Below are 24,617 nucleotides of genomic sequence, written 5' to 3' on the forward strand. Positions count from 1 at the left end.
TGCTGACCAAGACTGGAGAAGTATTGTGGAAATGTTTACCATGGTGGCTTGAGCAATTGCTGAAATCTAGAAAACCTGTTTCTAGACTGCTGTTTTCATGAGATTTGAATCTACAATTGCTATTCTCTTGTATAGTATCCTTCTAATTATCAGGCTTCCTACAGGAACCTTATTGGCCCTTCCGGTCAAAGTAGTGCCAGAATGTAGCAAAGAGTGTGGATTAATAATAGGCCAGGGAGAAGGGGCCATTTTCCAGTAATTAAAATAGTACTTTGCCGGTGTAGAGTCTGGACTTTGAAGCCTTATTCTAGAAACTGCTGATGTGTTTTGCGTTAAGAGCATTTGAATAACATGCATAAGCAACATCTCTGTTGGCATAGTTATAATGAAATATGCAAACATGAGGTAGTATAAATTTTTTAGTGTTTTAAGTCCCGAGAGTATTTTTGTCTTTTCATTGCAGTCTGGAAAGTGTGTAATATTCCTAAATTTCAAAAACATGCAAGATAAGTATTTGCAGTTGAAAAGAAGTGTGCAAGTCTTTGCAGATGAGACAGATTCCAGTTTAGCAAAGTGGTTTGAGTAAGTGTATAATTGTAATTATGTGATGTGAGACCATTCACATCTTGTGATATTTTGCTAGATTACGCCTTTATAGGAGAAATTTATTCTGCATAGCCAAGACCATGTGAGTGACTATTACCTTCTGTAACATTGTAGATATCTGTGTTATTTATAATGGTTTGAGAGAAACTCTTGGTAGGATAAATTCTTTTCAGGGCATTATTGCTGTGTAAATAACTTCTGTGTAACGGCTAGCAGGCAGAAAATTAAAGCATTTACTTCTCACATACAAAAATCCCCAGTCTAGTTTTTCTAAAAACATTAATGAAGTCCTTGGAAGTGCACAAGGCAATGGTTCTTAGTTTTGTTGTGCAAATACTAGCCCTTTCTATTTACATATTCCTTAATGGAACTGTGAACTAAAGACAACAGGGAAATCACCTCCTTAATTGTAGGTACTAGAAGGCCAGTTTGCGTCCTGAATTTGGGGAAAAAGCTAAGACTGAATTGCCATAGAAATTTTCTCTTTAGTGGGAAAAACGCTTCAGTCAGTGCACTGACAGAGCATTGTATTGCTGTAATAACCATTGTTTATTTCTTTGCTTTCTTTTGCATTAACGGGGGGGGGGTGGGGGGGGAGAGAAACAAAAGCAAAAATCTTTCTCTAATTTAAATTTCATAATAGTTTAATAAACATGAGTAGTGCGCAAATGAATCTATACCTGTTTATAATGCATATAGTTTTCTTCATATAGTTAATTAAAAATTCGTATATTGCTTATATAGCTTTATAGAGTCAGTAGGTATTCCAGCCAATTTAACAGCTACTTGTGTTCACCATTCTGAAAGTCACCCAACTTTGTACGCTATATATGTTAAATGTGTACACATATATTTGCATTAAAATGTCTTTATGCATGTAGATGCTTCTCAAGAAATACTTCTGGAACAGTTGCTTGGTTAATCTGCAGTGGTCAAAGCCCATAATGTATTTATGTACTTTTGCTTGTTTCTAATCTTGTGAGCGACTCTTAGATTTTTAGCTTTAATATTAGGCAAAATATGAGCTGCTATTTTTAATGGAAATCCCCAGCTTTAAAACAAAGTTCTACACACTCTGTAGGAATGGTAACTTTGTGTTCTGATTTCTTAAAATAAATATGTATTCTTTATGTATATATTTATACATACATTTTAAAAAAATTTCCTCTTTAAATACACTTATTAGATAAATGTCTGTTGCTGTCAAAACACCACCCCATCCTAGGATCTGTCTGTGAAAGAATGCATGTTTACAAGTGATTTTTATTTTAGTATTTACTTGCACACTTGACTTAGTGACCTAAGTAGTGTTCACTGAACACAAGTTTTTACGTTCTGTGCAGACTCTGTGTTAACAAGACATGCTGTGTATAACTAATGCTATGTAGGAAGCCGTATTTAGTTGAAAGGAGTATTATTACTGTATCACAATGCATCTTATGGTGTAGAGACATTCACTTGTATTGCTACCAGCTCTGCAGTGGATACAAGATTATTGAAAACTGTTGTAGAAACTTTCATAATGCGGTGGTGTTTGGGATTTCAGTGGCTGCCTAAAACTAGATGGCTGGCGTGGGTGATGGTACGTTATTGTGACTTGCTTTGGGCAAGCCACACAGTGCTTAGTTACAATTTCCTGCACATGCCTACAGTGATTCCTAACATGTGGTACTGTTTCTATTAGTGCATCTTTGCCATTCAGATACTCTTGTGTTCAGGCACTGTGGGGAAATCTGGGTGGTACTGTAGATTGTTTCTCAAAATAGAGAAATTTTGGGGTCTTTTTTCTAGAATTTGTGAGCATGTTATGAAGGTAGCAAAAAATCTTAAGGATTCTGATGTTTGTTTGAAGAGCTAAACTCAGACTGCTGTGATACTTGACAGACTTGATGAGCTGTCATCCCAGATGGCAACAGAATGAGTATAATATTAGTAAGTTGAATACATCTGGGAATTGCCTTTGTTGAAAAGTTAATTCCCAGATACAGACTGGAGAACTAATACTGTTAATAATGGTACAGCTCAGATATTCCTGGATGTGAAGCCCATCAGATCTAATGAAACAGCTGCTGAAGCAGTAAGAGGTGATGCTGGTTTTGAATTGTTTTTGGCAAGCAGTGAGAATGCAGTAGAAGAGTTAGTCCTGGAAAATAACTGTAGACTGCAGGTGTGGATCACAAGTGGATTCAGTTTAAATGAAATTTAAAATAAAAGAAAACAAGCCTGTAAGTGAAGGATCTTAATTTCAAAAGAACAGGTGTTAATACATTTTGGTGTTAGACCATAATAGATGAGAATTTAGTTGCTTAACTGTCAAGACTTTGTCAGCTGGGCCCACTGCTTTTGCTGTGTGGAGGCTTTCCCGTGCAGTCCTTCTGCCAGATTTGGCCACAGGATTTAAGAAAAGTTAGAGGAAAGTTAAAGGAAGGTAGAAGGAGACCTAAATTTGTTTTTAGCTACTATTTCGGCTAACAGGTCTTCATGGTAAATTACTTTTGCCTTTTATTTTAGGACTTCTTTCTCCCTCCCCCCTCCTTCTGTAACAACACAGAGTTCCTCTTAACTTGGAGATGGTCAAAATACCTGTTTTCTTCTCCTGCTCTCAGTTATGCAGTGTATTTATCCAGAATCTGTTGGAGTTCCTGGTAGTGGAGTTTTTTCAGAGGCTTGCGTTGTTGTCCCGCAGCCACCCAAGTCTTCTGAAGTTGCACTCCAGCATATACACTTTAGTTGGCTAGGATATGTCTTCTATTATTTTCCTTCTAAATTGGAGCATTATTAATATGAAAGCATAAAATAGTATCTTAATTTCTTTCCTCTCAGTGTTCCCATAGATATTAAGAACGTATTTTCAGTGACTCCAGAATAATTTTTTTTTTCCACTTAGAAGCATTGCATCTTTTTCTTGTTGTTGTAATGTCTAACAAAGTGAAACTTCCAGGTTTGCTGATGCTCATGAATTTTACACTTCTTTTTCTAACAATAAATAATATATCTTACCTTAACAAAGATTCAGAACTTCGTGACGGCATGTATTTCATTTTCTTCTGTTGGCAAAGGCTTCTTGATAGGTTAAGAATTTTTTAACCAAACTTCAAGCAAACCAGAAACTGGACCATCTATCATGTAGTCTCACATAGCCGATGTTACAAAATGTTGTTAACACATTTAAATTCCAGTGTATGCAACCGTAGTTTGTATGTGGATCTATATAAAGGTCTTGGACTAAGTTTTATCTGCACAGGGCCTTCTCAATTTGCTCACAGTTTGCCTAACATGTCACAGAATGGTGTCAGGGTGGAGGCTGGAGTTGTGGAGTCCCTGGTATGGTGTGCATGGTCAGATGGGGCTGCATGGGAACTGACTACGGAACAGGCCAGCCCAGGCTGGAGGACAGTATTCTCTGGCCACATAGTGGAGCACCAGGCCAGATGTTTGAAAAGCACAGCAGCTGGAGTTTCCTACTCATCTGGCAAGCTGGCCAAGTACACCATTAAGAGTCTTGATTTGCCAGCCTGTCTTACTAGGTGCTCACAATAAGCCAGAAATCAAACACTGCTGAGAATCTCATGTGGAGTGTTTCACTGGGTGCATTATGTGAGATACTCAGTTTCTGAGTTAGACAATGTGAAGATGGAAAACACACAAACATTGTTTTGATTCAGCTGCAAGCGTCAGTTTGGACAACAATTGGATGTAACTGTTGAGTTGGAATTCATGGTGGCCTCACGGCCAAGTTAAAAAAGCACTGAAGAGATTGTTGATGACAGTGGTGAAACACTCAGATAGGAAATCAAGTTTGAGACAGCTTGTTAGTGTACACTAAAAGTTTTAGCAGAGCCTTGAAGCGGGTTGTTGTTTGGTATGTCCAGGAACTAGTTAGGTTAACTCTTGGGACTGGTGTTTTGCAAGCGAATGTCTAGGAGATGAGTAAATGAATTAGACATTACCTGGGGCAGCTGCAACAGCAGCTTTGTTAAGTTCTAAGCAGGAGTTTCATTCCAGAGTGTGGCACCAGTCTCCACTGTGTGCACTAGCAGCAGGAGAGTTGAGCGTAAGTGCTTTGGCCCTGCTGAGAAACACCCTTCCCTGTGATTAAAATAGTGCCTGCTATTAGGATTCTTAAATGGATCAGATTTTCAAGTAGCAGGCACAAATTCATGGTATAGGACTATAAAGGATTGTCTGATAAAGATAGAATCATAGAATCGTTCAGGTTGGAAAAGACCTTTAAGATCATCAAGTCCCACCATTAACCTAACACTGCTGAGTCCACCACTGAACCATATCCCTAAGTGCCACATCTACACATCTTTTAAATACCTCCAGGGATGGGGACTCAACCACTTCCCTGGCAGCCTGTTCCAATGCTTGACGACCCTTTCCGTGAAGAAATTTTTCCTAATATCCAATCTAAACCTCCCCCAGGGCAACTTGAGGCCATTTCCTCTCGTCCTATCACTTGTTACTTGGGAGACCAACACTCACCTCGCTACAACCTCCTTTCAGGTAGTTGTAGAGAGCAATAGGGTCTCCTCTCAGCCTCCTTCTCTACAGGCTAAACAACCCCAGTTCCCTCAGCTGCTCCTCATAAGGCCTGTGCTCCAGACCCTTCACCAGCTTCATTGCCCTTCTCTGGACACGCTCCAGCACCTCAATGTCTTTCTTGTAGTGAGGGGCCCAAAACTGGACACAGTATTCGAGATGCGGCCTCACCAGTGCTGAGTACAGGGGGACAATCACCTCCCTGCTCCTGCTGGCCACACTGTTTCTGATACAAGCCAGGATGCTGTTGGCCTTCTTGGCCACCTGAGATCTCATCTTTTTAAAAAGGTTGCAGCTTTTGTTTGGCACCACAGGTCCACGAGTTGTCCGTTGTAAAGAAGTCAGACGTACAACTGGGTAGACCACGCGTGAGTGCAAGTTGGCACTAGAAAATTTTCTAGTTGGCATAGCATTGCCACCATGGAATTCCTTAGTCCTTCGGATCAGGGCAAGAGATATGTAGAAGCAGTGGCAAAGAGACAGTATGCAATGATACATAGTTAGGGTGACACAAACTGTAATGTGGAGTAGTGTGAAATCCTTATTATAGTAAGGATTTTGTCTCATTATCTAGGGTGGTGGTGTTGATAGGATTGCAAATAGGGAGAGGGAATGCAAGAGAATGAGCAGGAAGAGTGTGTCTGTCTGTCTGTCTTCATATGGAAGGTGTTCAAGCTAACAGAATTGGTGCAAGCTCATGTTGTCAGTCCCTGCTAATAATGCTGTCAAAAAGACAGTTCCAAGAAAGATCTGGTGGAGAGCTCTGGTAGGAATGATACCTGCTTGTCCTTCAGCTGAATACAAAGATAAAGAATTGGTAGTTGGACTGTGATGGTTGATGCCGTCTTCACTGTTTCGGCAGGCACTGGCTTAATACATATTTGGCAAATTTACTGTGTCCTGATACAGGGAGCCAAAATATCCAGATAAGCCAGATGCTTTATACCAGTTCATAAGTTGACAAATACTAAGGGGGTATATGGTGTACTCTAAAATTTCAATTGGAGACCATCATAATCTAAAAGTCTAGATGCTTTTTTATTAAAATTCTCCACTTTTGTGAGAAGCAGATTCAAAAGGTACCAGAAATAGCCCCAAACCCTAGATTGAGAGCTTGCGGTATACTGTAAGCCTGTTCAGGGCTACTGTTTACAGTAAATTCTGATGCCACTAGCTGTACCTAGTCTAGACTTCCTTTTATTAGTTTTTTCCCCCAAATATCTGAAAACAAGCGTGAAACTAACTTGACTGAATAAAAACCTGTGGTGTTATTTAAATAAGTATTTTTAACGGACACAAATATTAGCCATCTTCATAGAACTTATTTTCTCACAGACCTGAATGAAACACAATGACTTATTGAAGTTCTGCCACAGGAACAGAATGTGTAATATGTGAATTTGATTTTCAAAGGGATATTGCATTTTGATTTCCAACTCAAGGGATCTGTAAAGGAACCGAGTTTTCAAAAAGCATTGAAATAATTTGCCCTTCAAAAAGTAGCCAGCCTTCACGTGTCTCTGGCTGCCCATGTACTTTCCCATATTTCAGGACTTTGCATATCCTGTAGTTTTAGCTGTTCCCCGGGGGGTGTGTGTGTGCGCGTGTGTTGCTGGTTTTGGGCGGGGGGGGGGGGTGGCGGGGTTGCTGGTGGTGGTGGTGGAGCACCTTTCAATAGATGTACAGAAGGCAGTTTTCCTCATTACTCCATTCTCACCAAGGCTTCAACAATAGTACTTCAGTTTTTTCCTCAGATGTCTTTGAAACTTTTATATCCCCTATACATTGCTTGTTTTGTTAGTAGTTTTGTTCTGATCCTTCATTTAGTTAGTTGATTTAGTTCGGTTTTTTTGTACATATTAGCTGTGCCTTTCCCTTTCAGGGCCTAATTGTTCAGTAGGTGTTGAAATTAAAAGAGAAGATTGGAAGATTGAGACCTGTATTGTTGATGTATACCACCCGTGACTTTGCTAAATTAAGGAAGCATTCTGAATTCCTAAAAACTTTTTTCTGTGATCAAAGTATACATTTCTAGTCTATAGCTACAGATCTAAGTTGTTTTGAAACATGAGATTAGCCTTTTGTAACTGTCTGATTATAATTTATGAGCTTTTGCACAACTGTTTTTCAGTAATAGAGAAGCTCCATTTATTACTTTTAAATTTCTTGTATCTTTAGAGCAAGACCTGTCTTTATGATAACTGTTCTGCTGTTTGCATAGTAGCTGTATGCCAGACTGGTAAGATTAGAATTTAAGACTAGTAAAGCTCATTTACAACCTAATTTACAAAGCTCCTTCTCTACACTAAAATTCTAGGTCATGCATTCTCTCTGCAGGAAACAAAAGGAGGGTTTGGAGGATTGAGGTCTGTACAGCTGTCTGTAAACAGTCAGTACTTAGGTAGCATAAAGGAATCATACTAAAGCAGTCTATTAAGTTCTGTTTATTGTGGTTGAAATTCAGTAATGCAGTGCTGTTGAATGCAATGGATTCAGAAATACTGAATACTGAATGAATGTCCTCCCTGTAAACTAGCAGTATCATAAAAGGAATAAGTGTATGTATTAGAGGGTGGGGAAGGTCTGTTTGTCATGTGTGTGGTTTTCTTGTTGTTTCTGGTTTTTTGTTTTGTTTCCTTTGGTGCGGGTTTTTTTAGCCTTTACAACAGATGCTGTTGGGTTGTTGGGGGCTTTTATAATTTTGTTTTGTTGTTTGTGTTTGGTTTTTTCCCCTCAGCAAACTTGATGAGTTTGGGGTGAGATAGGAAAGAGTGTTCTTTGAAGAGGTGGAACGTCAGTAAATTGAATAACAACAAGAAGAGATGAGAATTTAAAAAAGTGAAGTTGGTACTTGCCTTGGCATAGGGAAAAACTAGATCATCACTTAAGGTTGCTTTGAATCCTGGTTTCCTATGAAATATTTAATAAGATGTGAGAACTCTGTGAGAGTTGTCAACACTGAAAAAAGTTGTGACCATTTCAGTTTGGAAAGGTCTTTTAATTTATACATAAAATTTTTCTAAGCCCCCCAAAATTTTGTAATCAAACTGAGTGGGAAACAATGTAATTGTTTGGGTTTGGAAGGGAGGAAGGAAACTAGATTTTGGAATTTCAGGGTTTCTGTGTTTGGCAGAACTGTTTTAACACATTTTAATGAAGTAGGCATTAACAGAGGAACACATCTAGGATATTCATATTGTTCAGCTCTGCTGGGACATTGCTTTAATAAAAAGCATAAGGTTCAGTATTTGTATTTTAAAGTAAGAACAACATGGATTATTCTGTGATATATAAGGGTTTTTGGGGTTTTTTTTTTAATGCTTAAATAGCTTTTCATTCCTGGTAGAATGGACAAGTCCATAAAAAGATGGTAGTAAATTTTCAAACTGTATTTTGAGTACTGTATGTGTTTCTGTATAGGGATTTTTACTTCATCGTATTAAATATTGTTATGAAATCTTATATTCAGTAATGAAAGTGTTTTATGCTAAGCTTAAGCTTTGACTCAGACCAACAAATACGAGGAAATTAGATATAGCCACAGGACTTCTGAAGTCCCATTAGACAAGCTAAGGCAGTGTAGCTTCTGCCAGTGTACAAATGGCACGTGCGCATCATCATCTTGTCTTCCTCAGCTGTGTACACCTGCTGCTTCCCCTGCATCAGCTCTAGTATTCATCAGACCTCTGTTCAGTTTGAAAAATCAAATTGCTGGGGTGTTTTAAGTTATCCTAAAATGTTTAAGAAGTTATCACATAAATGATGATATGGAAATTGTAACATCTAATCTTTTTGTGTGTGTGATTGCCATATTCGGTGTTGTAATGTTCATTTATAGGATGCTTAACAATTCATTGATAGTGGAAGGGATTTTTTTTTTTTTTTTTTTAAATCTCGAATAGTAGCAGATAATAAAGCTATGGTACTACCTCTGAAAAAAATGCAACAAGGAAATAAAATAATAAAACAGTTACATAATTACTTAGGTCAGGCTCTCGAAATGACCATTTTAATGCAAATTTTTAATCAGTTCTTTAGAAGGGAGCTTCATTAATTTTTTTATTTTCCCTTGTGTCGTGGTTTAGCCCCAGCCAGCAACTAAGCACCACGCAGCCGCTCGCTCACTCCCCCTACCCCGATGGGATGGGGGAGAGAATTGGAGGAGTAAGAGTGAGAAACACTCCTGGGCTGAGATAAGAACAGTTTAATAATTGAAATAAAGTAAAATAGTAATGCTAATAGTAACAGTATAATAATGATAATAATAATAATGATACACGAAGCAAGTGATGCACAATGCAATTGCTCACCACCCGCCGACCGATACCCAGACAGTTCCCGAGCAGCGATCGCTGTTCCCCGGCCAACCCCCCCCAGTTTATATACTGAGCATGACGTCATATGGTATGGAATAGCCCTTTGGTCAGTTTGGATCAACTATTCTGGCTGTGCCCCCTCCCAGTTTCTTGTGCGCCTGGCAGAGCATGGGAAGCTGAAAAAGTCCTTGACTAGCATAAGCAGTACTCAGCAACAACTACAAACATCAGTGTGTTATCAACATTCTTCTCCCACTAAATCCAAAACACAGCACTATGCCCGCCGCTAGGAAGAAAACTAACTCTATCCCAGCCGAAACCAGGACAGTATCCACCCCTTATTCTATACCATCTACGTCATGCACAGGCCCTCCCCTTTCCAATGTGTTCCAATTAATCACCACCCCTTTCCCTATCTTGATATACACACAGATATCATTCCCTTCGTCTATGGCCCATCCCTCTAAAATGTCCATTGAGTTCATTTAGCCCATGACTTTGGGTTCCATCTGTCATCACAGTCTTTCAGAGCAGGAGAGGTGGTGTGCAGTGTTGGACTGTTGCATGCTGAAGTCAGTTCTCATTCCAACATGGTTTCATCAAAGTTCATTTTCCTTAGGCTGGGCAATTCTTACTGCAATACCATTGATGCGGCATATAGCAATCATAATATATAGTATTATATACTTAATATTAACCTACTATATTATTATATTAACATGCAGTTAAGAGATAACATATAGTTAAGAGATAACATACAGTATTATAAAGCAATTAATATTATACAATTCAGTTCATTGGCTATTTTCACCCAAAATCAAATTCCCTTGAGGTACACATTGGGCTTCCCCATCCTTTCGCATCACCCACCAAGTGCACCCAGGTCCTTGAGCAAAAGCAATCCCACGAATGGGTTTGCCTTTGCCAGAGGGGGAAGTAACCCAGACTGTCTTCCCCAGCATATTTTTCATGTGCACTACAGGAACTTTATCTCCTTCTACAGTACGTAAAAGTTTTGATTGGGCAGGGCCAGCTCGATTGGCAGATCCCCTGGTGTTGACTAACCAGGTGGCTTTTGCTAAATGCGTATCCCAATGTTTAAACGTCCCACCACCCATTGCTCTCAGGGTAGTCTTTAACAGTCCATTGTATCGCTCAATTTTCCCGGAGGCTGGTGCATGGTAAGGGATGTGATATACCCACTCAATGCCGTGCTCTTTGGCCCAGGTGTCTATGAGGTTGTTTCGGAAATGAGTCCCGTTGTCTGACTCAATTCTTTCTGGGGTGCCATGTCGCCACAGGACTTGCTTTTCAAGGCCCAGGATGGTGTTCCGGGCGGTGGCATGGGGCACGGGATATGTTTCCAGCCATCCAGTGGTTGCTTCCACCATGGTGAGCACATAGCGCTTGCCCTGGCGGGTCTGTGGGAGCGTGATGTAATCAATCTGCCAGGCCTCCCCATATTTATATTTTAGCCATCGTTCACTATACCCAAGGGGCTTGAACTGCTTGGCTTGCTTGATTGCAGCGCATGTTTCACACTCATGAATAACCTGTGCAATACTGTCCATAGTTAAGTCCACCCCTCGATCACGAGCCCATTTATACGTTGCATCCCTTCCTTGATGGCCTGAGGCATCATGGGCCCACCGAGCTATAAATAATTCACCCTTATGTTGCCAGTCCAAATCCACCTGAGCCACTTCAATCTTAGCAGCCTGATCTACTTGCTGGTTGTTTTGATGTTCTTCAGTGGCCCGACTCTTAGGTACATGAGCATCTACGTGACGAACTTTTACAACCAGGTTCTCTATCCGGGCAGCAATATCTTGCCACAATGCGGCAGCCCAGATTGGTTTGCCTCTGCGCTGCCAGTTGCTCTGCTTCCATTGCTGCAGCCACCCCCACAGGGCATTTGCCACCATCCATGAGTCAGTATAGAGATAAAGGACTGGCCACTTTTCTCTTTCAGCAATATCTAAAGCCAGCTGGATGGCTTTCACCTCTGCAAACTGACTCGACTCCCCTTCTCCTTCAGCAGTTTCTGCGACTTGTCGTATAGGACTCCATACAGCAGCTTTCCACCTCCGATGCTTTCCCACGAGACGACAGGACCCATCAGTGAACAGGGCATATTGCTTTTCATTTTCTGGCAATTTATTATACAGTGGGGCCTCTTCAGCACGTGTCACCTCCTCCTTTGGTGATATTCTAATGTTTTTTCCTTCTGGCCAGTCCATGATCACTTCCAGGATTCCTGGGCGACTGGGGTTTCCTATTCGAGCCCGTTGTGTGATCAATGCAACCCACTTACTCCATGTAGCATCAGTTGCATGATGTGTAGAGGGGACCCTCCCTTTGAACATCCAGCCCAACACCGGCAGTCGGGGTGCCAGCAGGAGCTGTGCTTCAGTACCAACCACTTCTGAAGCAGCTCGAACCCCTTCATATGCTGCCAGTATCTCTTTCTCAGTTGGAGTGTAGCGGGCTTCGGATCCTCTGTATCCCCGACTCCAAAACCCTAGGGGTCGACCTCGAGTCTCCCCTGGTGCTTTCTGCCAGAGGCTCCAGGTAGGGCCATTCTCCCCGGCTGCGGTGTAGAGCACATTTTTAATATCCTGCCCTGCCCGGACTGGCCCAAGGGCTACTGCATGAACTATCTCACGTTTAATTTGTTCAAAGGCTTGTTGTTGCTCAGGGCCCCATTTGAATTCGTTCTTCTTCCGGGTCACTTGATAGAGAGGGCTTACGATCTGGCTGTAATTTGGAATATGCATTCTCCAAAACCCCACAACGCCTAAGAAAGCTTGTGTTTCCTTTTTGCTAGTTGGTGGGGACATAGCTGTTATTTTGTTGATCACATCCATTGGGATCTGACGACGTCCATCTTGCCATTTTATTCCTAAAAACTGGATCTCCTGTGCAGGCCCCTTGACCTTACTCTGTTTTATGGCAAAACCAGCCTTCAGAAGGATTTGGACTATTTTCTTTCCCTTCTCAAAAACTTCTTCTGCTGTATTGCCCCACACAATGATGTCATCAATGTACTGCAGATGTTCTGGAGCTTCACCCTGTTCCAGTGCTGTCTGGATCAGTCCATGGCAAATGGTGGGGCTGTGCTTCCACCCCTGGGGCAGTCGGTTCCAGGTGTACTGAACACCCCTCCAGGTAAAAGCAAACTGGGGTCTGCACTCTGCTGCCAAAGGGATGGAGAAAAATGCATTAGCAATATCAATTGTGGCATACCACTTAGCTGCCTTTGACTCCAGTTCATATTGAAGTTCTAGCATGTCTGGCACGGCAGCACTCAGCGGCGGTGTAACTTCGTTCAGGCCACGATAGTCCACTGTTAGTCTCCACTCCCCATTAGACTTTCGCACTGGCCATATGGGACTGTTAAAGGGTGAGCGAGTCTTGCTGATCACTCCCTGGCTCTCCAGTCGACGAATCAGTTTATGGATGGGAATCAGGGAGTCTCGGTTGGTGCGATATTGCCGCCTGTGCACAGTTGTGGTAGCGATCGGCACCTGTTGTTCCTCAACCTTCAGCAACCCTACAATCGAAGGGTCCTCTGAGAGACCGGGCAAGGTGGACAACTGTTTAATTTCCTCTGTCTCCAAAGCAGCTATACCAAAAGCCCACCGGTACCCTTTTGGGTCCTTGAAATACCCTCTCCTGAGGTAGTCTATGCCAAGGATGCACGGAGCGTCTGGGCCAGTCACAATGGGGTGCTTTTGCCACTCATTCCCAGTTAGGCTCACTTCAGCTTCCAGTACAGTGAGCTGTTGGGATCCCCCTGTCACTCCAGAAATACAAATGGGTTCTGCCCCTCTATAGTTTGATGGCATTAGCGTGCACTGTGCACCAGTGTCCACTAGAGCCTTATACTCCTGTGGGTCTGACGTTCCAGGCCATCGAATCCACACAGTCCAGTAAACCCGGTTGTCCCTTTCCTCCACCTGGCTGGAGGCAGGGCCCCTCTAACACTGGTCACAGTATTCGCTGTTCACTTCCTGTAAATGTGAATCAAAAGTCCCCTGATCAAGGTCGGAAGTAAAATTAGCCCTCTTACTCTGTCTCGGGAACTGCTCACTGGAAACTGGAGCTGCAATTTTCCTGGGAGAACCGCCTTTTCTAATAGTTTTTCCTTGCAATTCACGCACCCGTGCCTCTAAGGTTGAGGTGGGTTTTCCATCCCACTTTCTCATGTCCTCTCCATAATCACGCAGGTAAAACCACAGGGTGCCCCGTGGTGTGTATCCTCTATATCCTCTCTCTTGAGCATAGGGACGTTGACTCCTAATGGCTGAGACACTGGTCCGTGCAGGTGGGGAGTAGGACAGATCCTCTCTGAGTTGTTGGAACTCTTGGCATATTTTTTCAGACAGTTTTTCCACAGCCGAGACACAGGCCCGTAGGGAGGAAGAGAGCTTTTCTTCGTAGTCCCGGAGTTGTCTAGCCACTTCATCCACCGTTGGTGCCTCGTCGTCTTTCCAGGCTAGTATTGCCAACGAGTTGGAATACGATGCTGGTGCGCTCCGTACCACCTTCCGCCACATGGATTGTGTGCACCTGACTTCATCTGGGTCTTTGGTTAACCGCTCATCATTCAGGTCACTGTAAATCACCTCCAGCACGCCTAATTCCCTCAGGTACTGGATACCTTTCTCTACGGTGGTCCATTTGCTTGGGCGGTATAAAACATCCTCCTTGAAGGGATACCTTTCCTTCACGCTTGACAGAAGTCGCCTCCAGAGGCTGAGCGGTTTTGCCCCTTTTCCAATTGCTTTGTCAATGCCCCCTTCCCTGGAAAGGGATCCCAGCTGCTTGGCTTCCCTACCCTCTAAATCCAGGCTACTGGCCCCGTTATCCCAGCATCGGAGCAGCCAGGTGATGATGTGCTCGCCTGGATGACGACCAAAATCTTTTCGCATATCTCGCAGCTCACTCAGGGATAGGGATCGGGTGGTCACCATCTCATTTATGGGTTCTTCCTCCTCTGGTTCTCGTGATGGCCCTGGTTCATCTTCATCCCTTACTAAACGAACTGATTTCCTCGTGTATTTTTTCTTCTGTATAGGGGCAACTGATACCGGCGCAGGTTGGTTCTCTGGTTTAGCCACAGTGTCTGTCACTGGGGTTTGAGTAGCCGCAGTGCTCATGGCTGTGGCTGGAGTAGCCACAGTGCCTGGGGCAGGGGTTTGAGTAGCTGCAAGGCCTGTAGTGGGGGTTGGAGTAGCCGCAGGGCCTGTAGTGGGGGTTTGAGTAGCCACAGTGCTTGTTTTGTCATCAGATCCAGAGACCTTCTCTTTCTTTTGAGGGTACTGATTAGCGTTGACCACGGCTCGATAGGCATGGGCCAGTCCCCAGCATGTTGCAATGATTTGTGTCTCTCTGGAGCTACCAGGGTGACAACATACTTCTTCCAAATACTTTACTAATTCTTCAGGATTCTGCACTTGTTCAGGGGTGAAGTTCCAAAACACTGGAGGTCCCCACTGCCCTAGGTACTTGCGCATACGATCCCACACACCCTGCCACTCATAACTATCCAGCCTTGGGGTAGATCTCTGGATGGTATTTTTAAACTGCTTACTGACCTTTATCAAAATGGAAACAACATTCCCAAGAAGTATCAATAGAAGTATCTTAACTGCCCAGGGGTGTTCAAGATACAGGAAAGTTGTTGTAATGAAGGAGGAAACATCATAGAAGAAAGCAGCAAAGGTGCCATTCTGTATTTCCTCCACAACAAGCCTCTCAGAGTAAGAAGTATAATTGCTAACTCTCTCTATGAGGTAGTACCCGAAGTACAGTAGTGACTTCTGTATGAAACCCAAATACCAAAGAATGCTCAAGGTCAGGGTTTTGATAAGGAGCCTCCCAAGCAAAAGATCATGAATCACTGCAGAGCATAGCACACTACACAAACTGACAGCAAGCTTTAACGCGTGCTGCAAAAAAAAGAACATGGTGCAGATCAGAAGAACTAATATCGTGACCGGCAACTGTTAACAGACTCCTTAATACACTCTGATTAATCTGTTGTTATCTCAAGCCCCACGTTGGGCGCCAAAAAGGACTGTCGTGGTTTAGCCCCAGCCAGCAACTAAGCACCACGCAGCCGCTCGCTCACTCCCCCTACCCCGATGGGATGGGGGAGAGAATTGGAGGAGTAAGAGTGAGAAACACTCCTGGGCTGAGATAAGAACAGTTTAATAATTGAAATAAAGTAAAATAGTAATGCTAATAGTAACAGTATAATAATGATAATAATAATAATGATACACGAAGCAAGTGATGCACAATGCAATTGCTCACCACCCGCCGACCGATACCCAGACAGTTCCCGAGCAGCGATCGCTGTTCCCCGGCCAACCCCCCCCAGTTTATATACTGAGCATGACGTCATATGGTATGGAATAGCCCTTTGGTCAGTTTGGATCAACTATTCTGGCTGTGCCCCCTCCCAGTTTCTTGTGCGCCTGGCAGAGCATGGGAAGCTGAAAAAGTCCTTGACTAGCATAAGCAGTACTCAGCAACAACTACAAACATCAGTGTGTTATCAACATTCTTCTCCCACTAAATCCAAAACACAGCACTATGCCCGCCGCTAGGAAGAAAACTAACTCTATCCCAGCCGAAACCAGGACACCTTGGAGTAGCATCTTGCTCATATGCTGAGAATCAGCTTTTGCCATATAGAAGCTGTGGCTTGTATTTGGTTTTAATCTTTGGATATAAGAAGTAAAGGGGAAAGTAGGGAAGGGAGGTGGGATAAAAGGATAAGGAAAACGTAATAGAAGAGAAGAATTAGGGTTTAGCTTTAAAAGCCTGTGGGTAGGAAAGTGTTAAGTTATGAGTTTTAAAAAGTTATAAACAATTTTATAGGATATTACTTTTTTGCAGACTTTAAATTGGGACCTAATTAGCAAAATTAGGACTTTTAGTTTAAAGATTAAAAAAACAACCATATTTAAATGTAATCTTTAGTCCTTAAAAGCAAGTGATAGTGCAGGGAAGATTTTTCTTGACTCCTTAACTCACTCTAGAGGCTACGTAATAAAGATAGTACTATAGCAGTGGTTCACATAACAAGAACATATATAGTACTTCGGATATCCTGAACATTAGTCAGACACAAGTCATAGTTGCATGTGACACAGTGCACCATGATATGCCTTAGTAACTCTGAAATTTTTTCCTTCCTTCTGCAGTGTACCAATTTCTTAACAAAAAATATACTTGCTAGTATTCTAAAGTTACAGTTATGTCACTGATATCTCACTTCATGAAATAATTACTAATTTAATGCTTCTAAAATATTCCCCAGAGATCAATGGGAATGCTCTTTTCTTTAAATATTTCTGATGCGCCTTGAATTAGTGACTTCAGTGTCTACTGACAAAAACAATACCAGAACCTTGGTTTTTTTCCCTGATATGTTAAATATTTTTAGCATATACAAACAGGAAGATTTTAAATTATTTTCTGATTACCTAATTTTTTTTTTATTAATTGACGTTGTCAGTTTTCAGCACAATGAAAGTTTGTAAATTTAGGCAACTTTGTGATCTTGGAATAATTTCATGAAGGGTTTTGCAGCTACGTACGGTGTGAAATTAAGGCTACAGTGCACCTATTGACTTTATATATCGGAGTGTAAAAAGTTCTGAAAGTTACAGATTTAATCCTAAATTAACTGTTAATTGACATGATCAGCTTGGTAAATTATTTGACTGTTTACTTTTGTTATATATAAATTCTGTACTTGCAGTCCATTCTGTGTACAATGTATCAGCATTTTTCTTCTTAAGGGGTTCGAAGGGATTTCCAATAGTCATTAGTTGCACCTGTGGCTCAGAACTTTTGATCCTGAATTGTTGCCCTCAGTATCCCTGAATTCTCTTACTCTTGTGTGATTGCTAGGACTTGGTATATTGTTTCTCTTTAAGTCAGATGAAACGAAATAAGTGTTATTCTGGTCTTGACCTCAGTGTACGTATTGGTAACCTGCACAGAGTAATTTTTATGATCCTTCCATCTGCAGAGTTATCTTGGGTTGCAAAAGCAAAAGCTGACTAGGGAAAAATGGACTTAGTCACAAGAGGGCTCAACAGGTGGCAATTTAGCTAGGGATTGTTGTTGAGAAATGTGAAGAAATTTAATATCTAAATCCATAATTCCACTTATCTACATTTTCTGTATTACCTATTGTCAGTCTGACTCACGTTTTATGTTTTATACCACTTTGACTATTGTTTCCAGTAAATCCCCATGTTTGTACAGTTTGTTTCCTTTGACAGTTCAGCTCTTTGGGGATGAAGGATTTAGTTGTGCAATATATTTTTTCAAAATCTTTGCTTTTTTTATTCCAGTTATCTAGAAAAGTATGAAAAAGTCCATCATTTTGGGGAGGAGGATGATGAGGTACAACCAGGCAATCCAAAGCCACAGCTTCCTATTGGTGCAATTCCAACTTCCTATAACTACCAGCAACACAGTGTGTCAGGTAATTTTTTGAGGAAAAGTGCTATTTTTTCCATATATGTGTGTGTGTGTGTATATATAGACACGCTACAGATATAGTGTGTAGCTAAATTTACAGTATTATTAAAACTATCAAATCTGTGGGTCACTCAAATTATTAATTTAATACACTCAAAAACCTTTCCACTGTGAAGCAAAACAAAATAAATATGAAAATCCAAAGCTATTTCTCTTCTATACAAATGTTTCTAATTAGCAGGGCTAAATAGTTACTTCTTGAAACAACGTACCTTGACAGTTCGCAGATTGTGTTTCTGTCACATGAATCATTTCCCTACAGAGCCAAATGCCCAAACTGAGCATACAATTAATTAATCTTTAAAAGCCAAGGAATAAAGCACATGCGTAAGGATCCAGAATCACCACTACTGTAATTTAGAGACCAAAGTATCAATCTTGAACCAATAAACAAACCAGAAGCTGGTGGACTTTGTGGAATGGATGTGTAATTTGTTGTGTAGAAAGTGACTCCAAATTGTATTACAATTCTATTCTGCTTTAATTAAAGTTTGCATTTTCAAAGCTTTTCTTTGGGAGAACATACTGCAGGATTGTGTTCTGGAGATGATACAGGAATTAATATTGACTAGAAAGGTACACAGCGAAGTAGAATGTGTTCAGCATTTTGGCCAAAGACAAATGGAAAAAATTAATACTGTAAAAACTTGTTAAAACCTGCGAGACCTTATTAATAAACTTTTTAAAAAATACTTATTAATAACAATATTGCTTAATGTATCACCTGAATATTAACTAGTTTACCTGTGAAAACATTTTAATTTGGTTTCTCTTATTTAGATTACCTTCGTCAAAGCTATGGGCTGTCTATGGACTTTAACTCACCAAACGACTATAACAAATTGGTGCTTTCACTGTTATCTGGACTCCCAAATGAAGTGGACTTTGCAATTAATGTATGTACTCTTCTTTCAAATGAAAGCAAGCATGTTATGCAGCTTGAAAAGGACCCTAAAATCATCACTTTACTGCTTGCAAATGCTGGGGTGTTTGATGACAGTAAGTATATAACATTTTTGCAACAGAGTCAGTACCTGTTGTGTAGCATCTTTCACAACCCTTGATAATCAAAATGTTTATGATTTATCGCACTGTCATATACTTATCTCTAGTTTTTCTTTTTACCTTGTCTACAGTTACAGTTTTTATCAGACATTACAAATACCTTTTAAGTTAGGTAATTTAAAACAGTGTTGTTTAACAGTTTACTGAAATCTAAGAACTAGTTTTACAGTGATAGACTTTAGTTGTTCAAGATGCTCAAATTTACAACATTGGATTTCCATCTGCTTGTAGTGTATTACTGCTTTATTCTGAATTCATAGGTCCATGCTGACTTTTCATAATTCTTTTCTAGTAGCAGTCACAAATTTAAAAATTAATGAAGGGCAGTCTGAAAACAGTGACCCACTAAGATTTTTATAGTGATAATTCACTACATGTTCAACTGTAATGAAATTCAGAATACAAAACTCAAGGGATAAAAATCTTGATCTGTGTTTCAGAATTACTTAATGTGTTAGCACGTAAATTTTAAAAGAGAGTCTATTCAATCAAAACACTTCAGTATATGAAATAAATTGTTCTGTTTGATTTGTTCAGTGTGACCTCCATGCCAGGTTGTTCCTTGTTAATTGCTTGTTTGTCTTTCTGTCAACGGTGGGGGGGAGTTAACCCAAACCATCCTGAAATCATAACAGTATAGCTCCTGTCTTGTGGTGGCAAGGAGGAAGACTGGTTTTATGTACTGATTTTTTTTTTTTTTTTAAAAATACTGAATTTCAGAAATTACCACCATAAAATTGCTCTAATGAGCTTTTTCAGCTAAGTATATTTAAGTCTGCTAGTACAGGTGATCATATCTGAGTATAAATCTGCTTTGCATGTGTAAGCACAAACACATAGTATGGTATGTCAGAGATTCCGTTTTAAAATTCTGGGGAAGAATCAGTGTTAGACATTGTATACGGATTGGGGTTTTTTTGTTTGTTTGTTTTAAAATCATGAGCATTTTTATGTAATGATTTGTAGCTTCCTTCTCTTCCCCCTATATTGCATTAGCATTCTCCAGCTTCTCTCTTACATTTCTGATTGTACCCATGCCCTTCAGATGTGGTTAAATCTCGGTTATTTAGTGTCTGCATCTAGCCCAGTCACAAGAACTTTCAAAGAAAAATATTTGAAAGGAAGCTAAAGTGAAATTTGATTTCAGGATGCTTGCTCTCCAGATTTTTGAATTTGCCATCACTCCCCTGTTCTTTTGATGGAACTTCTGTGGACCTAGGAATCTATAAATAATTAAATCAAGTTTTGTGTTGCTATTTCATGATTTTTTTGGATGTTGCAAAAGTAGACAGTGTTTTCTCGAGTTCTTAACTTGGACTCCGAGCACAGGCTTGTTCCATAGCTGGTCTGTATTAGTATTTCTTATATCGAAAAATACTTGAGGTGAAGCCAAGAGAAATGATGAGCATGCGATGGGCTTGCTCTTTTCATTCCCTGGGGAAAACTTCATTTTTATCTTACCTGACTACATCTTCTGGATAAATCCAGGGATGTAATCCAGTTCTGTTAGCATTAGGAGGACAATTGGGACAAACTGGGAAAAGAAAGGGAGAATGCGTTTACTTATTTTTGAAGCACGAAGCTTCAATTTTAAATTCTTACATGCTTTCATATTACAAATAATGAAGGTAAATCTGTCAAGTTTGGTGATTAAATGAAATCTGTAATTAGTAAATTCAGGTAGTATGAAAATACTGTCATGATAATTTCAGGTGTAAATAAATGATAGCTGATTAACTTCATTTAATGTGGGGTTTAGATTTGGCTTGTCTATAATTAAGGTTTATTGTTATATTTAGTATATATATTTTTATATATATATATAAGTATTTATAATGCATTGCTTCTAGGTAACAAGAAAAATACATCTTCAGCTCCCCCCGCCAAGTTTGAGATGACAGTTATATTGCATGTGATAGGGCAGCCCCAGGGGGTTGGGGATATATAGTATCTTCAGTTTGGAGTGCTGCATAAGCCTTGGTTTGGGTTCTCCAAGTTGAACGCTGATGTGGTCTTAGAATTGAGATTTGTAGCATTTGTTCAAAACAATAAAACATTATGAACCAAAACATTTAAGTGTAACTAAATGTGTCATTAGTTCATTATGGAACTATTGTAAGACAGAGTTTATGTTTTGATTGAATGAGTCTTTGAGTCAGATTGCCGCTTTCAAGGAGCGATGACTGGAAAATTTGTGGTAGTGGCTCCACCAAGCACCCAAGAACATCCATTAGGCTTACTGACTTTCAGTTGAGTGCTGTCAAAATCTCACTGCTACTATTCTGTTTTTTAGAAAACATTAGTGGGAATTTGTTTAATTACTAAAGTAGTGTTTACAGCTTATACTGTGCACATGTAAAACAGTTGTTGATGTGAGGTTGAAAATTGAGCAGTCATCTTGACTCCTGGAAAAGCGCTATGGAAAAGTTTCCAATGTGTTTTTTTTAAAGGGTTCACAGACTAGTCCATTCTTTATGGACTACTTATTCTCAATTTGAACTGTAAAACTGCAGTAGCAGTTAATTAAATGACTATAGAAATTTCAGTTGGATTATGCAGTTTAGTACAGGACTTTTTTTTTTTATGAAAAGGAAACACTAGAAGTGTCCGTAATGTTGTCGAATATTTAGTTTATGGATTAGTAAAAAGTCAAACAAAAATGTTAATTTTTTATTTTACTAAATTCTGCTTTTTATGCTTAAAGCTTTAGGATCATTTTCTGCTGTGTTTGGAGAAGAATGGAAGGAGAAAACCGATAGAGATTTTGTTAAGGTAATCTAAAAATTATTAAAATAATTTTGAACTGCATATGGTGGGTATCAAATCCTTCAAAAAGATATAGAAAATTATAAGATATACTAGCGTATGTCTTTTGAATTACTCTCAACTTTATTCCTTTGATTTAAATAGGACACTAAATAACAGTTGTCATAAAATGTTTGGAAAAGGAGGAAGAAATGTGTTAGGAAAAAATGGGTGTAAGCAAATGAATAAAGAGCTTCTGTGTTTCCTTTTATAAGAAAGCTAATATGTGTGAGGAAAAGGAAAACTGGCCCACATATTTAGCAAGAGAAAACAACGCTGTTCTTTTAAAACTGCCATGATCAGTAGAGAAACATTTTGGATTATGAAAATTAAGTCCATGACATAAGAAGCATAGGACAAATTTAAGTTAGCAATGTTGTGAATTTGTTTCAGTTAAACTATTTTTGCACAATGCTTTTTTATCTTTCCACTAGAGGGCATGATCTACTGTACAAGTAATGAAATGAGGTAAAAATATAACTAAAGTTTCTTTGTATAAATGCTTCCTCTTTATTCTAGGTGAGCATTTTGAGGTGAATGAGAGCATAAAATATATTATAGCTGTAAGAGGTTTGACATTTCAGCATATTTGCTATGATATACAATTTCCTTAAATTGAATTTCAGGTGATGATTTATGTGGCTAAAATAGAAGAAAGCTAGATTAAAATATATTTCAATTACTTAGGCTTTTTATTAAGTAAAAATGTGAAGAGAGAAGCTGCTGAGTTCCCTGTGAACTCATAGTCAGGTTTCTGCTCAATTTCTTAATTGTCTCATATACTGAAATGTCTTCCCAGTATTATAGAGAAAGAAATCAGTATTATAGTGTCAGTTGTTAGGAGCTTTTTCCATTTGTCTTTTGTTTTATTTTTATGTAACTCAATTTTGGGACAAGTTGGACCATAGTAGTGTTAGTTAAATGATAAGTATTGCTGAAATATCAGTGAATAGATTCCCTAACCAAAATTTCCCAGGTAAACTTAAGAACAAAAAAGGTAAGCTCTCATATTTGTTAGTATATGAACTTGAAAACATAGTTCAAATGTGCTGATGGTAAGTGTAAAAAATAATACTTCATAATCTTCCTTTCCTTTTTCTGTTGAAAAATATATCTAGAAGTACTATAGGTTGTGTTGTGGTTTGGTTTTTTTAAAAGCACTTAACACTTCTTGTTGACTTCACCCTAAAGTGTCACAGGCTGTAGCTGATCTAGAGCAGCAACAAGTGCCATGTCTAGATCTGTAAACATTTAAAATTACACAGGATTCTGATTTATTGTATGTTCATTAATTATATAAACTTCAGTAATTGTGATAGATAAGGACAGATGGTTCTGATAAATGTTTTTAACGAAGTGTTAAGTAGAACCAGTGTAAGTGCAATAAGGTTTACTAATAAGAAACTTGGATGCTCTCCAAGATCTATTTTTGAACATACAACATGTATAGTACCACTCTGTACTGTGAAATACTGCTGAAAGCATGTCAGAAACTAACACCAGATCTAAAAATATCTCTAATGCCAAAAATCCAGATTTTTCAGAACATCTTACTTCAAGCATTTGTTTGACCCTACTACTGGAAGTAATTTATTTTGTATTGCAGCTGTGGCTGTGTCAAAACAGAAATCAGGGGAAGCATTATGGGAGCTTCATGACACAGGAGAGAGATACTTGGTTGGCAGAGTAGAGATTGTGTATCTGTTTTTTTAAATTTGCTTTTACAGCTTTAAGATTAATAGAACGGCTATTGAACGTGTGTCCCTCCTTTCACTGTTCACATTATCTTTTAAAAAATTCTTCATTTGTTTTGAGTTTTTTGTTTTGTTTGTTTTAATTTTACTGCCAGTTGTTTGTGTCTTGAATTTGTAAGGTTATCATTTCAGTTTGTTCCTCTACTATAATCACAGCAGATTAGAAATTTGTGTAAAGATGAAAATGGAAAAGAGTTTTTAAGTGGGAGAAGAAAAACGCAGAATTGTGAATTAAAGCATAGTGATGGCATGAACACACGAATGGTCGAGTTTCATAGAAATTAGGGTGGGGAAAGCAATTCCTTAAACGCATGAATTCTAAACTAATAGGAATTGAACTGATAGAAGTTCTGTTGCGTTTGTAAATGTTACCTTCAGACCATAGTGGATTTTTCATGTGCTGAAGTTTTGGGAGTGGGTGTGGCTGGGAAATACTGGAAATCTTAAAGCTGTTCTGAAAATTATTCTCAGGGTTAAATTCAGGATTCATAGAGAAATCATAAACTTGACTTCTTGGCAACTGAATGTCAGTTTAAGTGTTGGCATGTCAGTTTTATGGAAAAAAACACCAAAAAACTCCTAGTCTTTGTTAGCTGAAAATAGATCTTCAAACACAGTGAAGCAAATACAATTGATCTGTGAGATATGTTCAGAATATTTGACATTTCATCTACATAGCTATTCTTAATAACCTTTTTCCAAGCTCCTCCTCCTGCTTATTAAAAAATATGAACATAAACTTGGAACTTTGGATTTTATAGAGGTGTTTAGTTTCTGTATTTCAGTGTCTTTGACATTGGGGGTAATTTTAGAATTACATATTTATACTAAAATGTTTTGTGGAAGGTTTTAATGATTGCTTAAAATAAGCATGATTTAATTTTCAGTCTCTTAGTCATATTAGTATTTTTAAATTAGTTTTCAATGAAGAAAAATGGCCATATGTTTTTCTTACTTT

At 39.4% G+C, this 24,617-nt stretch overlaps 1 protein-coding gene across 1 annotated transcript in view; it reads left to right on the forward strand.

Annotated features, from left to right (window-relative positions):
• Nucleotides 1–24,617, forward strand: part of ARID2 (AT-rich interaction domain 2) — a 114,046-nt gene that overhangs the window by 48,192 nt on the left and 41,237 nt on the right. Inside the window, exons 4-6 of the mRNA XM_075717246.1 lie at nucleotides 17,846–17,979; nucleotides 18,816–19,034; nucleotides 21,805–21,872. Coding sequence (XP_075573361.1) covers nucleotides 17,846–17,979; nucleotides 18,816–19,034; nucleotides 21,805–21,872 — 421 coding nt within the window. The remainder of the gene's footprint in view (nucleotides 1–17,845; nucleotides 17,980–18,815; nucleotides 19,035–21,804; nucleotides 21,873–24,617) is intronic.

This window comes from Pelecanus crispus, chromosome 1 (genome assembly GCF_030463565.1).
Source record: "Pelecanus crispus isolate bPelCri1 chromosome 1, bPelCri1.pri, whole genome shotgun sequence".
NCBI lineage: Eukaryota > Metazoa > Chordata > Aves > Pelecaniformes > Pelecanidae > Pelecanus > Pelecanus crispus.